Source organism: Fringilla coelebs, assembly GCF_963513975.1.
Source record: "Fringilla coelebs genome assembly, chromosome: 1".
NCBI classification, from domain to species: Eukaryota; Metazoa; Chordata; class Aves; order Passeriformes; family Fringillidae; genus Fringilla; species Fringilla coelebs.
Genome location: NC_140028.1, coordinates 143,049,519 through 143,064,044, shown reverse-complemented (window position 1 = coordinate 143,064,044; position 14,526 = coordinate 143,049,519). Strand labels below are relative to the sequence as shown.

General features: G+C 40.9%; 1 protein-coding gene across 6 annotated transcripts in view; it reads right to left on the bottom strand.

The window, feature by feature from the left end:
* Positions 1-14,526, bottom strand: part of DIP2C (disco interacting protein 2 homolog C) — a 309,487-nt gene that overhangs the window by 112,927 nt on the left and 182,034 nt on the right. For all 6 annotated transcript variants that reach the window (XM_084220016.1, XM_084220018.1, XM_084220017.1 and 3 more), the window contains 2 exons: positions 1,923-2,048; positions 887-1,096 (listed from right to left, as the gene is read on the bottom strand). In XM_084220016.1, coding sequence (XP_084076142.1) covers positions 887-1,096; positions 1,923-2,048 — 336 coding nt within the window. The remainder of the gene's footprint in view (positions 1-886; positions 1,097-1,922; positions 2,049-14,526) is intronic.

Genomic DNA, 14,526 nt, shown 5'->3' with positions numbered 1-14,526 from the left:
AAATGTCAGTTGAAGAACAGTCACACAAAACTATAGTAAGACAGTAGCAACATTGCTTTATCTGTTTCAACAAAGATTGCAACAGATTTTTAGTGAGAGTCCAAAATACATAACCTAGCAAGAACATACACAAAGCAAAGGCCTTGTGTGATAAGCAGCTGAAGAGTGAATGGAAACCAAGCCTTGCTTTCCACATAGCCAGTCAAGCAGCTGCCTCATGTTAATAAAGACCAGTGTCAATGGCACAATATTCAGAAATAATGCCTGTGAAGCTTAGCCCTAATGGAAAGAAAGCTTTGACTTCCTAGCATCTTTATAAAGGAAATAAACAAGCTATTAACAATAACAGCTCCCTTCTCTGAAGCTCTATAATGGTCTCTCCCACAGAGTACGATTGCTAGATATCCCAGTTCAAGTATTCTAAATTCAATTAAGGGCAGAAAAAATATGTTTGAGGACTTCTGTTAACAGAATTATCAAAAATCACTCAAGCTATGTAATTAAAGTAGTGCAGCAGTGGGGGAAACTCATATGCAAGCAATCCCTAATGGTGCATGCACTGATTTTCCTTACTGATGAATCCTACAGAGACCATTATAGTGCTAAGTAATGGAAGTCATGCAACTGTACATTTTAAGGTATTTGGCAGCCAATAGCTAGACCCTATTTGCCACAACATAAGCTTACCTCCAAATCTACACTGCTATTTTTTTCCATCCTGAAATAGGAAAGTAGGACTTTCTCTCCATATAATACATATCCATATTAAAAAACAAAGAAGAAGCACAGCAAAGACTTTTGTAAGACTTCACATAGCAGCATCAGCTGAATGGGAGAGTCAAAATTCATGTTAAACTGGACACACTCAACACACCTGAATACTGACCTATATGTGTTTGAGCCATAACATCAGCTAGTCTGTGTGCAGCACCACTGCCTCCACTTTGTGTTGAGGAGGAGGAAGTGGTTGATGTGGTAGAGCCGTGGATCGCTTGACTGATCCAATGTTCCATGTTTATACTCCCCTGGCTGGAGGTGGGAGTTCCCTGGGAGTCGCCCTGGACGGAGCCTTCATCTTCTGAACCAGAAGAAGTATCTAGTAATTAAAAACAGCTTGTTAGCTTGCAGTGCTTTGGGGTTTTCTTAATAGGAATAACTCATATTCCCATCAAAAATCTCAGGAAAGTGCCATGAAGAAAATATCAGGAAGGTAAGCAAATATACTGAGAAAACTGCAGCACTGAAAGCCCTGAAACTAAGGCATTTGCTAACTATGCACTTCTCCTGCTCTAAGGTCATGGTGTGTGCATTATTGTACAAAAAAAGAGATAATTAAAGTGTTCTTTTATAATGTTAAACACAGAATCTTCTGAAGATCTTGAGCCAGCAGAGAATATTAAAAAAAACTTTCCCAAGCTCACTCCACAAAGTCTGTGAGACACTTTTCCAATTGTATAAAGTCCACCCCTCAGTGAAATGGGAGCATCAGCCAGATTCAGTGAGTATGAAAAGCATGAGATATGGGGTATTTCCACAGTCTAGTAGATAAAAAACCAGATAAACTTGAAAAGGAATGGCACAACTAATTGCTATGATAATGTTACATTACATTGTTAGGGAATAAACCAGAAAAGTGAAAGGAATTTAGACTACTCTAAAATATGACAAGCTGGCCATAGTTAGGTCCTTGTAAGGCCAAAGGGACCAGTGCAAGCTAAGGTATCACCAAGGGCAAAGCAATCATGTGAACTGTCCCTGTTGACTTTTCCACTACTCAGTTCACCTTCTCTTCAAACATACCTCAGTTAAGCTCAGTGTGCATCAAATGACATTTCCATTACTGTCTATGCTGACAGATTAGCAGTTCATAGCAGCACAAAGAACCATTTTGAAAATTCAGATAAAAATAGGGAGATACTCACCTGGAGGTGTGTAGGCATCCATTGATGTTTGCACCACCAATGAACGTCGTTTTGAGGGCATGGGGACTGCCATTTTCCTTTCTTTATGTTTAGCAAGGGCTGCCTGCACTGCTTCTGTGTGGACATCTGCAAGGGAAGAGGTGTGAAGGCAGAGTTAGACAGAAAGGAGCTGTTCTCTGTGCATCCCCAGCAGACCTGGCACAGACTCGTGCCTATGCCAGCCGGGCTGACAAGGCACATCCCGTGATGGGAGGCCAGGAACACACAGCATCTCAGAGGAACTGCTGGAGTTCTCCTCTGTAGAAAAAGCAGCCACAGTGAAAAGTGCTGTACTAACAAACAAGCCCTTTGAGCTGTATGATATTCCCAGAACAGTGCTGCAGTATTTGAAGAGCAGGAGCATCACTTCCCCAGGGCAAACCTCTGTTTAACCAGGAGCTGCTACCTCAGTGACCATTGCTGTTTTCAGTGGAACTGTGGTGTATTAACACTGCCCATTTTTTGGATAAGGTTTCCAATTTACAGAGAAGTCACACAGAGTAAGTGAACAAGAACATTTTCTTGAAGGGTAAAAGATATGTAAAATGCCACAACAGAAATGGCAACAGGTCCCTCATTCCCAAATCCTTCTCCTGCCACTGTCACTTGGCATTATTCACAGAAAAATAAGTACTATGTAGGGCTGGCCTGAGGTGGAATGAGGAAAAAAAACACCCTAAGCACAGATCTGGTGCTTTGCAGGGAGGTGCTGCACATGGCTCATATCAGCCCACTCCACAGTACCCAGCAGATCCCTTCTCCTTAGGGAGGTGAAAAGCTTCCCTAGCTTTCCCATGTATTTATAGCTGCCTGCCTCCCAGAGTTTGAAAAAGTTCATTTATCATGTCTAAAAGATGTGAGTGACTTATTGATAATGACTTTGTTTTAAGCACCATTTTTTAATTACTATCAATACTACATATTGAAATAAGTCTGCCTTTAGTTTACTACCTTGCACTGCTTGTCTGCATATTTCAATGGAATTGGGACATATATTCACATGAGGTGAGTGTATGCAAAAGACATTGCAGCCAGCAGGACCTTCTTGTGGGTAAAGAAGTTGCCACATATATTGACCACCTGACATCTTGCCTTTTAACCAGTTGACACTGGTCAGCTGTAGAAAACACAGCAATTTGTGTGCATGGTTTAGTTGTTCCTATTTGTGGATCAGGAGCACAGTGAATCAGGTCAAATCCAGAGTGATCCTACTGCTGCTGCTGCATCTCCTGGAAGACCACCCTCACAGGCTGGGTTGGCAGCACACTGTCATTATCCTACTCCTGTATGGATGTGGTGGCAGCTCTGAACAGGCAATGTGCTCCAAAAAAAGCAACAGGAAAGAGAAGACTATCTATGTATATGTGTGTGTGTATATATATATATTTATATATATATATCCTTATTTAAAGAAGCGTTGGTTGAATCACATTTCTGTAATTTGTGAGTAACAACCTGGAAGGATGACTAGAAGCATTAGATGATAAGCTGCTGATAAGCTGCAGTGTCTCATTTCCAATAATGGTGTTTCCTATTTTTGCCAGGGTTTAAGTACCTCTCAGTAGAAGTACAACAGGGAAGAGTAAAAAAAGGCAAAATTACCAGCTGCTTTTGTGAGTTGCTTTCTTTTCTTTGGTTTTAAATCATGAAGAGGATGAGAATTTCAGCAAAGAAAAGCAAAGTTGGAAAACTGCTCTCAAAAGAAAAAAGAGCCATGCAGCTGATGGACCAAAATGAAGGAAGAACCAATGCTATCATAAACACAGAGAACAATTTCTCTCCTGTCAAGTCATTATTTTTAAGCAGAAAGTTTAAGATCTTTCTTATAATTAAAAACTGATGAAAAGTTTATATGAAAAGTATCAGAAAATTTATGTGAAAAGTATCACACTATGAAAATAAAGAATGCAAGTCTTACCTAACAGCATGACCCCAAGATAAATTCTTACCTGCTCACTTCACACCAATGTCAATAAGGTACACAGGACTGAACACGTTCCCTAATAGTTTCTTATCTGTTAAAGAGGGAACATTTTTGGTTTTCCTTCAAAGGACAGCAATTAGATATCAAGTAGTAAAAAAAATGAAAAGAAAAAAAAGAAAAAAGTAGAGCTTTTCCTTTAAAAAAGCTCAACAAACCAACACTCTACAGTAATTTTTGGAAAAAAAAATTGGAAGAAAATGAATTTTGCTGATCAACACAGGAGGGATGATTTGTATATTATTGTACATAGAATTCTGTTTTAACTGCATCAGGAGAGAAAAAATTCTGCCAAAAATTTTTAAAGGAGGACAGCTGACAGAAAATCATTAAAATGCTTAGTGACAGCTGGATGCTGAATCAGAACTTGTGAATTCTTTGATTTCCTTTTTGATGCTGTTTTGATATAAGAAGGTAGACTCATCAGCTTAATTAAAAACACTCTGCAGGGTTTTAATTTTCAAATGAGTCCACAGGAGTCCAGGAATTTAATTGTTTTCCTAATAAGGCACATTCTTGATGTGTTTATTGAAATAGGCTACCATGAAATAAACCACACTATAGATAGCTAAAAAAACCCAAAACCTAACAGGAAAGCAAAACAATGTCAAAGACAAGAAACTCTGAATAAACAAGAGGGAAGCTGACTGGGAAGAAGAAACAGACAAATCTGCTCCCAGCCCAGCCTGCAAGCTCAAATATTTAGAAGGCATTACTCAGATTATGGTGGCTAACAAAAAACCCTGGGACACATGTCCAGAAAATGCTGAGGACAGATAACCCAGAGATGGTCCAGGGAGCATCAACAAGAGTTAACAGGGTTTTAGGGTGAGAGGAATAAAATGCAGCATAAAAAGTCAAGCTTGGGTGAAGAATCTTTTCACAATGTTCTCTCTCAGGAACAAAACTCTTGGCTAAACAAAGTTGCTCTAGGCATATAAAGAATGGCTATGGATTGGGTAAAGAATGAATAACAGCTGCTAGAGAATGTATGTTCTTCCTTTTGAATGAAAGCCTGTTGGTGGGTTCTGAAGATGCTCTTAACCTGTCTGGACAGTCTTGTTCAGAGGGGGACTTGGCTAAGCTAATGAACAGCCTTCCAGCCCTTCATGCCTAAAGACCAAGACCCAAATATTGAGAAATCAGAGAGGTGAGGGAAAGCCAGACTGATACTTCAGAATTACATTTGAGAGCAACTCATGGGTTACAATATCTATCCTGTAACCACAGCAAGAAAGAAACACTAAGGAGGTTTGCTGCCAACAAATATCAGCTTCAGATATGCACTTTGCATACATATATTTGCTTTTCTCTAGGTTTTAGCTTTGCTTTTCTGATCTACAAAACAACTTTGCTTATGTAGCATAAGGAATGTTAACCAAAATGCAACTAATAATCTCTTAGTGTACTTTCATGAAGCATGGATTTAAATCCAAGTTGAAATGTACAATCATCACCAGTATCCCTGATAATCTGCTTCTCGTGAATTTGAACATGAGAGTGGCAGCTCTTTCCCTTTACCTCAGTCAAAGATGGGCTGTGGTGTCCATCCTATTGAATGTAATTCACTGGTTCCTCAAAGCTGTCCCTAACAGCTACTGAAAAAATACAAGGAGACTTGCAACAGGAATTTATACAACAGGAACTGGATGCTCCTTGTTCTCTAAAAGGAAACCGTATTTGAGATGCACATTGGGACAAAGTAGGAAGACATATTCAAGTACCTTTGGGACAGGAAACCCCTATCCCCCCAAATCCCATCATGACAAAGCAGTTTGTATTCTCCACACATCACACACAGCATCAGCAGGAACATGACATTAGAATTTCAAACAATGTCTGGTAGGGTGATGCCCCTGTCTTGCAGGTCTCATAAAAGTGTCTGAATTCCTTCTCAATCTACCCTGGCGTGCCCAAACTAACTGAATTCATACTGTGATTGAGTATTGCTATAAAACAAAGATTTCTCATTAATTTTTCCTGAAAAAAATTGTTCAAGTACGAAAACTTGATGCCTGCACTAAAAAAAAAAAAATCATTAAAGGAACACCTCTTCTGTCTTTCTTTATAGTGTTGCTTGCTGTAATTTCTTACCTAACAGAAACTTCTGATAGAGTTTCAAACAGAAATACACCTTGATGTAATTGCACTCAAGCCTTCTGAGTGGAAGGCTTTTTCTAAGTGGAAAAATCATGCTTTTAGGTGAAATGTTCTTTCATGTGACATTCTAACTACATTGTTATAGCTGATAAAATGACTCCAGATCCTGACCCTTCAAAGCTCTCCTGTGGGTAAAAAAATCATTTTACTCTTCCCACCAGGCTTTTTCCACAAGAGTGTCTTACAGAAAATCTAGAGCATAGAGTAAAATATCATTACCTCTTGTCTACACTAGTGGGAAGTAAGGCACAGTGGCCCTTCACTGGTTTAGCTTGGCCAACCACACATTGGATCCAATTTGTGTGTTTGTACTCAAAGAACCAATAAATGGGAAAGAGCAAAGCAACAAGCTTGGGAAAGTTCACTTTTTAACTTGTGCTTGTTTCTTAACACCAATCAACCTGGTGTTCAGCATTCAACCTGACATATTTCTTATGGGCTGCAAACTGCAGACACAACAGCTCTGTCCCCAGCCTTTTCCCTGTTGCAGTCAAGCATTTTTACCTGTTTATTCTCTTCCTTTACTTTCTATGACAGGACAGAAAGGGCAACCATACTTTTGGGAATAAAGTCAGTAAGTGAAATAGAAAGGAAGTGGAACTGTAAAAACAAGCAAGTGGTAGAAAGAAAGTTTCCTTTCAAAGAGCTAACGATCTGTTATTATACAATATGAGATGAGGTCTCAAAACCAAGGGCAGAGAAATTAAAACTAGCCCAGAGAATGAGGGTCTGCAAGTTCAGACTTCCAGAGTGATGACTATGGTTTTGGCCAACGAGCTCCATAACCAGAAACTCTCCACTGTTGCAAATTCCTGATGCCATGGGCAGGATGAATTGCCCAGCTTTCCTGGGAGGTGCTCTGCTTAGTGCAGTCACTCTTTTCATCTGGTTTATCTCAAAACTTGGCACAACAGTGTGCTCCTGGCCTGACTGGAAAGGCTCACAAAAAAAAAGCCAACCTCACTGAAAGAGACATTTACTGCACAGACACAGCTTGCTATGGACCTTCCTCAAATGGGGTGACTGAGTGACAGAAGATAGGGACAGAGCAGTGTTCACTGCTGATGGGTGGGCAGTGGTCAAAGGTCAAATAGCAATGCCCAGAAATACAGAAATAAACACTCTTAATTTCAGACTGCTGATACTTTTCATTCCTTATTCACAGTGTTCTTTAACCATTTATTCTATATGCTGTCCTGAAATCATTTTTGGGGGGAACTCTACAAATTTTTATTTAGTCAGAAGTTGAGCTGGATGGTTTTAACTGGCTCTGGGATAATATAAGTCTCTTTGGAACTTTTCAGGAAGCCTTTTTTGGGGACCATACTTTCTCTCCTCCTTGCACAAATATATGCATACTTAGAAGAAGTGGAGACTTCCCTCTATGACAAGCTGCCCTTTCCTACTCATTTCCTTTAGGGAAGACAGTATGTATGATCCTTTTAGGCTCAGCTGTCTCCACAAGCAAATCAGTCTTCTTTTCCTGAAGCAAAAAACAATTGTTGTGTGATGAACAAGGCCAGCCATTTCCTGCTCCACATGTGGAGCCCTGCTGCAGCATTTCATGTTTCTCTACAGCTGCTAGAAGAGCACTCTTCCAAAGAGTGCATTCTCATTTGGCATGGAACATAATCCTGACTCACCCTACCCCTTCCACCCCATGAACAGGGATGCCCCATTCCTTACTTGGGCCAGAGAGAGCATCCTTTAAAGCTCTGAATTGCAGCTGAGACATTTGAAATATGCTCCACATTCCTAGTCCTCCTAAAGACCTTTGCAGCTTTTAGCAAATGAACTTGCTCCTTTTTCTTTAGATCTTCTATTTTAAAAGAACAAAAACCTATAAAACAAATTACAGTTGCATTCTTCCTCAAGGTGGAGGGCTTTTTAGGGGTTTTTTAACCCCACATAGGTTTAACTTGCCTCAGCAGCTTCCTTTATTCAATATTAGCTGTATTTGCTCCATAGGCATGTCAAACACTCAAAATACTGTAAGGAAAGCAGCACCTCCTCAGAGATCAGGGATCTGGGTATGAGCTCTGCACAGATCATAGAACAGGGTGCTCCTCCCACAGCCAGCAACAGCTACATTAAAAAATTCCACGTTATAAAACTGTTCCTCACAGCCCTTGCATAAAATGCCTCAGCACACAAAAGAACAACATTATCTTCTTTTGTACTTAAATCAGGTCTTGCCATTGTGTGTCAAGCAGTTCTCCTGCATCTCATTTACCACACAGCCCTGTGTCTTCTTGAGACAAAAAATTAGGCTGGCTGTAGACAGGAGTCGTGCATTACTAGAATCAAGATTTTAGAATCTGTTTCTGCCTCTGTTTCTGACAAAATATATTCCTTCTTCTAGTTTTGCTCATGTTTTCAGTTTCCCAGGAATTATAAAGCCTTCATATGCAATCACCAGCAGTTTGAGAAACAGAAATATGAAAAAACAAGCTGTTGCCTAATTTTTTTCTGGACAGATGCAGAATTACCTAACAGAGTCCCTACCATCTCCTGCAGCCTGGCCTGCCTGTTGTGAGGTAATGGTACTCCTTCCATCCCTCCTTTCAGGGGACGTGCTCCTGAAAGAATGAAACTGCCTGGAGATAAACCTAGTCGTGATCTGAATTCATCCATCTCTTCTGTTTCTTCCTTTTGGCTCATGTAATTCCAATTCTCATTCCTCTCCCCTAAACTCTGTCTTTTTTTTTTTTTTTGTTTTGAGCTAGCCATTGGAAGCAATCTTCATTCCTCTGCATTAGCAGCCAATTCCTGGTAGCATGATGGATGACACGATTGGGAGTAAGCCCTGAGGTTTAGACTCCTTTCTTGTCACAGGATAGCCTTCAAACACAACTAACCCACTCAGAGAATGGCAGAATATCAAGATCAAGAAGGCTGATGCTCTGCTCTAATGAGTTGAGAATACAAAGGATTTTTAATTGGAGGTTATTTAGGTACATATAATACCTAGTTATGTCTCATTTATATTGCAGTAGAGGATCAGCCCTGAAGTCAGACATTTAACAAATAAGTAAAACCACAAATAAATCTCTGTCATAGGGAAGCAAGCATCTGGGATGGCATCAAGGAAAACAGCTGGAAGAACAGACAGAGGAGCCAGTGGAAGCAAGGCCATTTTCTGCTGCATCAACACAGAGTGCAACAGAATAATCAAAACAATTTCTAGTTATTACAGGGAAACAGCTGACACTATAGGGAAATAGCATTATCAAAGGTGAATTTTGGTTGAAAATTCTGGATAAGACAATGGTAAGTATAGCAATTGTATACTAAGTAATTATACAGAGAGAAGGCTGGTAATTGCTGTCTTACAGGAAACCAGTAGTTGAAAGCATGAAAGTTGCTTCTGAGTTTAATCAGACCTTTGTCAGAGCTACCATGGAGACAAAGGAAACACTGAGAATTCATTTCCTAATAAGTAGCCTGTAAATACTCTGAACAGAGATAACTTGGTAGCTACATTTATTGGAAATGCAATCAGGACATGCTAAATAGGGTGAAACATGGTAAATGTGGTATCATCAGAACAGATTACAGTTGGGTTTCATCTTTTCATTGTCCTGGCTGACATCACTGGGTTATTTTCAGGCAGATAGGGAGCAAGTGATTTCATAAAAATTCTGCTGTGTTCATCCAACACAAATCAGTCCCTTGGAAATCATCTCACCCCTGGGAATGTGAAAGTGAGTCCATATAATAACAGACCTTGCTGAGGGTGATGCTATAATGAAGCAGTCTCAGAATACTTTCACAATCTCTCTGGGTATTAAGATAGGAAAGCACATGGCCCAAACAGTGTGACACCTAATTTCTCTCCATCTGGAAGCAGGTGTGCTATTAATTCTGAAATATGGCATTCACAACAGCCAAAACATGATTGAATGCAAGAACAGCTGCTCTAAGACAACTCTCATTTATAGGAGGGCTGTGGAGGTTACTAACAGAAATAAACTGTTGCTTACCTTTCAAAAAACAACTTATGTCTGCAAGTTTCTGCCTTTGGGATATTTAAGCTCTATATATATCAGGCCTCTGGCTTTACTGGGAACTGGGGATACATGGAGATGCAAGGGAAACTTCTGCTGTCTTTTCATAAATTTGGGGCTGAGTTTTGTTGATCTGTACCATTTTTGGCAGTTAAAGGTCAGTGCTTTAGAAAAGATGTGCATTCCCGTGAATGTACCACTGCAAAAGGCTTGGCTTTTCAAGGATGCTGCAGCCAGCAACCCCACTGGTGCTGCTCCTTGCACTCCCTGAAGGGCTGTGCCATCCTCCAGCCAATGCTGAGCACCTCCTGAGCTACTTCCATCCCCACCTGCTGCACACATGCACAAACCAGATGCTTGGTATGTTCTCATGTGGTCAGAAAGGAAGAGGAGCATGGCTGTCATCTCCCACTTTGGCTGGCACAGCAGTAATCCATAATTCTGGGTAGAAGGAAAAGGGGAGCTGAGCTGAACACGTGGCTGGGAAAGCTGTATGGGCAGGATGTGAAGCACAGAGCTCACATGCTGCAAACAGAGGACACCAAAACAACAGATTGAACTCTGACTCCACAGCTGGTTTTGCATAGTTTTTGCTTTAATTAGGATTCTTCAGGTATTATAATAAAGTCAATTTTAAAATGTTTTTCTCAAAAGTCTGATTTTTAAAATTGTATTAACTCTACTCACAAGTGAAATAAAACCCCAACATGCAGGTCTCCCACTAATAATTTCCATCCCTCCACTTATTTATTATCCCATTTGTAATGCACTCTGGAAGTCAGCTTCACATAGTGATCTCATCTCAGGCCCCTTACTATGCAATCTGAACTAAACTAACTTTATATTTGTTTCTCTCCAGAGATCATCAAATAATTTTTCTCAAGAGCTTTATACTTATCCTGACAAAGTTTTTCTGCTGGGTCAAAAGCAAGGATGTAGTCATATAAATTACATATTTGCCAGCATTTTTCTTCAACTTCTTTTTTGTTCTGATTGAGTTTTAACTTGAAATTTGTAAGCAAGCGAAATCAGATAGGAGATAATTAATTACTGAATAAGTCTGTTTACAGCTAGGTTAATGATTTCAAATTAACTTCTACAAGTAACTCAAATTTAGGGTTAAAATATTATTTTTTTTATGATCAGTCACATGAACATTTATATGCAGTCCCATTCTAATAGATAGCACATTAAACACATTTTCCTTTCTCCTTATTCTTTGGAGAAATGCTAAATGATGAGGGTTCAGTAAAAATGATTCCTCAAATCTTCCCATTCCATCCTTTAGCATGCACAGCTCTTATAATGTCATAGTGCAATTATTTTTTATCAGTTCTAGATTGCAGAACGAGACCTTGAACATCCTTCCAAAACCACAAAGTAAAAGTTACTGTATATTTTCAAATCACTGTGAGGTAAGGTGTAAAGACACAAAATGTGACCAACCTTTGTTAGGGTTCATGCACACACCTACCTCATGGCAAATGAGAACAAATACATGGTGAGGCAGCTACTGAGGCTCCCAAAGCAGAGCAGCTCAGCTAAGAAAGGTCTGGTGGCAGCATCTCTAGGACTTGTGCCTACAGGGAATGCTCTTTCATTCCTAATTATCACATTTCAAATGAGCCTCAAACCTGGCCTGGGATGATTTGTTCTCAAGTTTAACAAGTTCATGCTCAGTATAAATTATTCTATCTTTTCCCCTTTGAAGACCAGAGTGGGAAAGGTGGCTCAGGAGTTTGAGCTGTGAGAGGTGTAGTTAGGGTGCATTTGTTTTGGCAGTACCTCCAAGTATCTCTGATGTTATCTTTTGAAAGAAGTACTGAGTGCAGGTGGAAAATGGGCTATTCTCTGCAGTGGTGGGATCTCTAGGACAGGGCCTGGCAGCTCTCCAAGGATGCTGTACCAGACCAATTTTTAATTTCTCACCTCCAACACCTAAATTGTGGGGAAAAAAAATCACCAGAAGTGTCAGAAGGGAGGTACTCTCCCAGCTGGGAGTGCAGGTACCACAGCCACCCTACAGCCCCTACCCTTCCTCCCTTCTACCAGCTGAGAGATGCTGATTCCACAAATGGCATTGCTCACAACACTCCATTTCTCAGCTCCCAGCTCTGTGCTCACCTGCTGCTGTCCCTTTTAAAACCTGTCCACTGAGCCCATGCAGTGCATGTGCTCTCTTTTGCTGGTCTTACTTCCAGGACACCATGAACCTCCAGATACAGAGGCAGCACAATTCCACTTACATTGCTGCTTCCCACATCATTCCTGACATCTGGAAAACTCAGTTTTTAGAGCTCATTGGTCTCACTTAAGGATTACACTGCTCCAGGCAGTGCTCTGGTCACCTTCAAGGCCTATTACAAAGTTCATGAGAAACAAGAGACTTGATAACCTTGGCCCAACCCATTTGTACCATCCTTATCTTATCAGAGGAGAATTCTGGTGCAGTAGAAATTGTAGAGACACTATCTCATGCCTAACACATCCGTGTGCCTTTGAATATATTACACCACATTCCCTAGCAATAAATGTTGCTTTTTTTTAGCTTTTGAATTTTATTGGTGCACATTTTTTAGGTTATCCATTCTGATTTTAGGTGGGTTTTATATTACTGACAAGTGTGGAAATAGTAAAAACCAGGTCCTGGCACACGAGGAGCTGCTCTGGTTTTCAGCATTGGGATGGAGAACTCAAGCTTCTTGCTTTGGCCTCATGGAAAGGCCACAGGGTGTCCTTTTGGGAAAATGGAAGTTGGATAGGACCTGGTGTGTCAGCTCCTGGTGTGTTGATCACCCAGCTGAGGGAGGATAACACACTTGTTCTCCAGAAAGGTGCTCAAGGTCTCTGAGGGAGAGCTCCTCTCTGAACCCCACAGACCATGACCAGCTGGAAAACAAAGGACTGGCGCAGATTTCTGGTGACCAAGAGCACAGTTTCTGATGGCAAGGAGCTGCCCAGTTGCCCAGGCCTCTGTCCCCTGGTGGGGCCCCAGCTGCTGCTGTTCTGCGCTGCAGCCTTTACGGGGCAGCAGAGCCCAGCTCAGCTCCGGCCACCGCCAGGGCAGCCAGGCAAGGGCCAAGCTCAGGCAGGACTGTCACCACAGAGGGGTTTGTAAGCACCAAAAAGACCATTCCTCCAAAAGCAAGAGAGCTGATATGATGGCATTTTAAATTATGGTGGCAGAAACTTCAGGTTCTCCTATGAGGGTTTTCAGTGTTAGCGAGAGCAGAGTGCAGCCACTGCCACCAGCGAGCAAACGGGACACCAGTGACAGCACAGAGGGACAACAGCCTCTGAAAATGTCATCTTCAGCTGAGTCAGCTCATTCAGACAGCACAGCAGCAGTGGGAAAGCTGGGCTGTTCAGGCTACCCCCTGGCATAATCCACCACATCATTCCCATCTCCTGATCTCAACACACCATTCCAAATCCACGGATCTGCAGCTTCCAAAAGCACCCGAGGAACCGAGCTCCTAAAGGGCACCAAGGAAACAAAAGCTGTATGGCCAACTGCAGCCAGGTCTCCATGTCCATCACTCACTCCTGCTCCAGCCTGAGCCTGACTCTGCAGTCCCACCAGCAGACCAAGCCCAATGCTGACATTATTCCACATGTAGAGTGCTGGGCAAGCCAGCATTCCTCCTGTCTGAGCTTTCCTGCCTGAAAATCCACTGGGCCAGAAAAGCCTCTTGGCAAAAGTTCCTGATCCAGCCTACAGCACCATTTGGCTTCAGAGTCACCTCGAGCCCCCAGATAAAGTTATAGCACAAGCACCAGACAGGGAATGGCAGTTGCTAAGAGAAAAACATTGCCATGATCTACACTTGGCAAACCTTTCCAAACACTGTTTCCAAATGTGGAAATCCTATGAGATTTTTTTTAAAAAATCAGTAGTAAACAAATCAAGGAATGCTTTTGGATTAATATCAGCTAAACTATTTGCCACATTTGTATAAAGTAAATAATATCGCTTCACCCTGCACTAATTCAGTTACTACACTTTATAGCATTTTCTGTTTCTTTACACATCTGAAAAATGATCAAAGCTGACATTTTGAAACATTGTGGTTTCAGGCTCCCTTCCTGTATAAAAAGAAGCAGCCAGGAAATTTTAAACCTTTTTGGTTTTAAAGAATTAGACTAAATTTCCAGTGCAGGCTGAATTCTAAAATCCAATTATCTTGAAACAAAAAATATCCCAGGAACATTTTGGGGAAAAAATAGTGTCCACAAACTCAAGTGTCAATTTTATTTAGAATAAGAAATCATAGAAAGCTGGTTTTTGAAATTATAGTGCTGAAAAATTTGGTTACAACATTAATGAAATAATAATAATAATAAAGATTGAAGTAACAAAACAGGTAGGGATTAAAAATGTCACAGTTTGACATTTTGCATAATACAAGAGAATAAG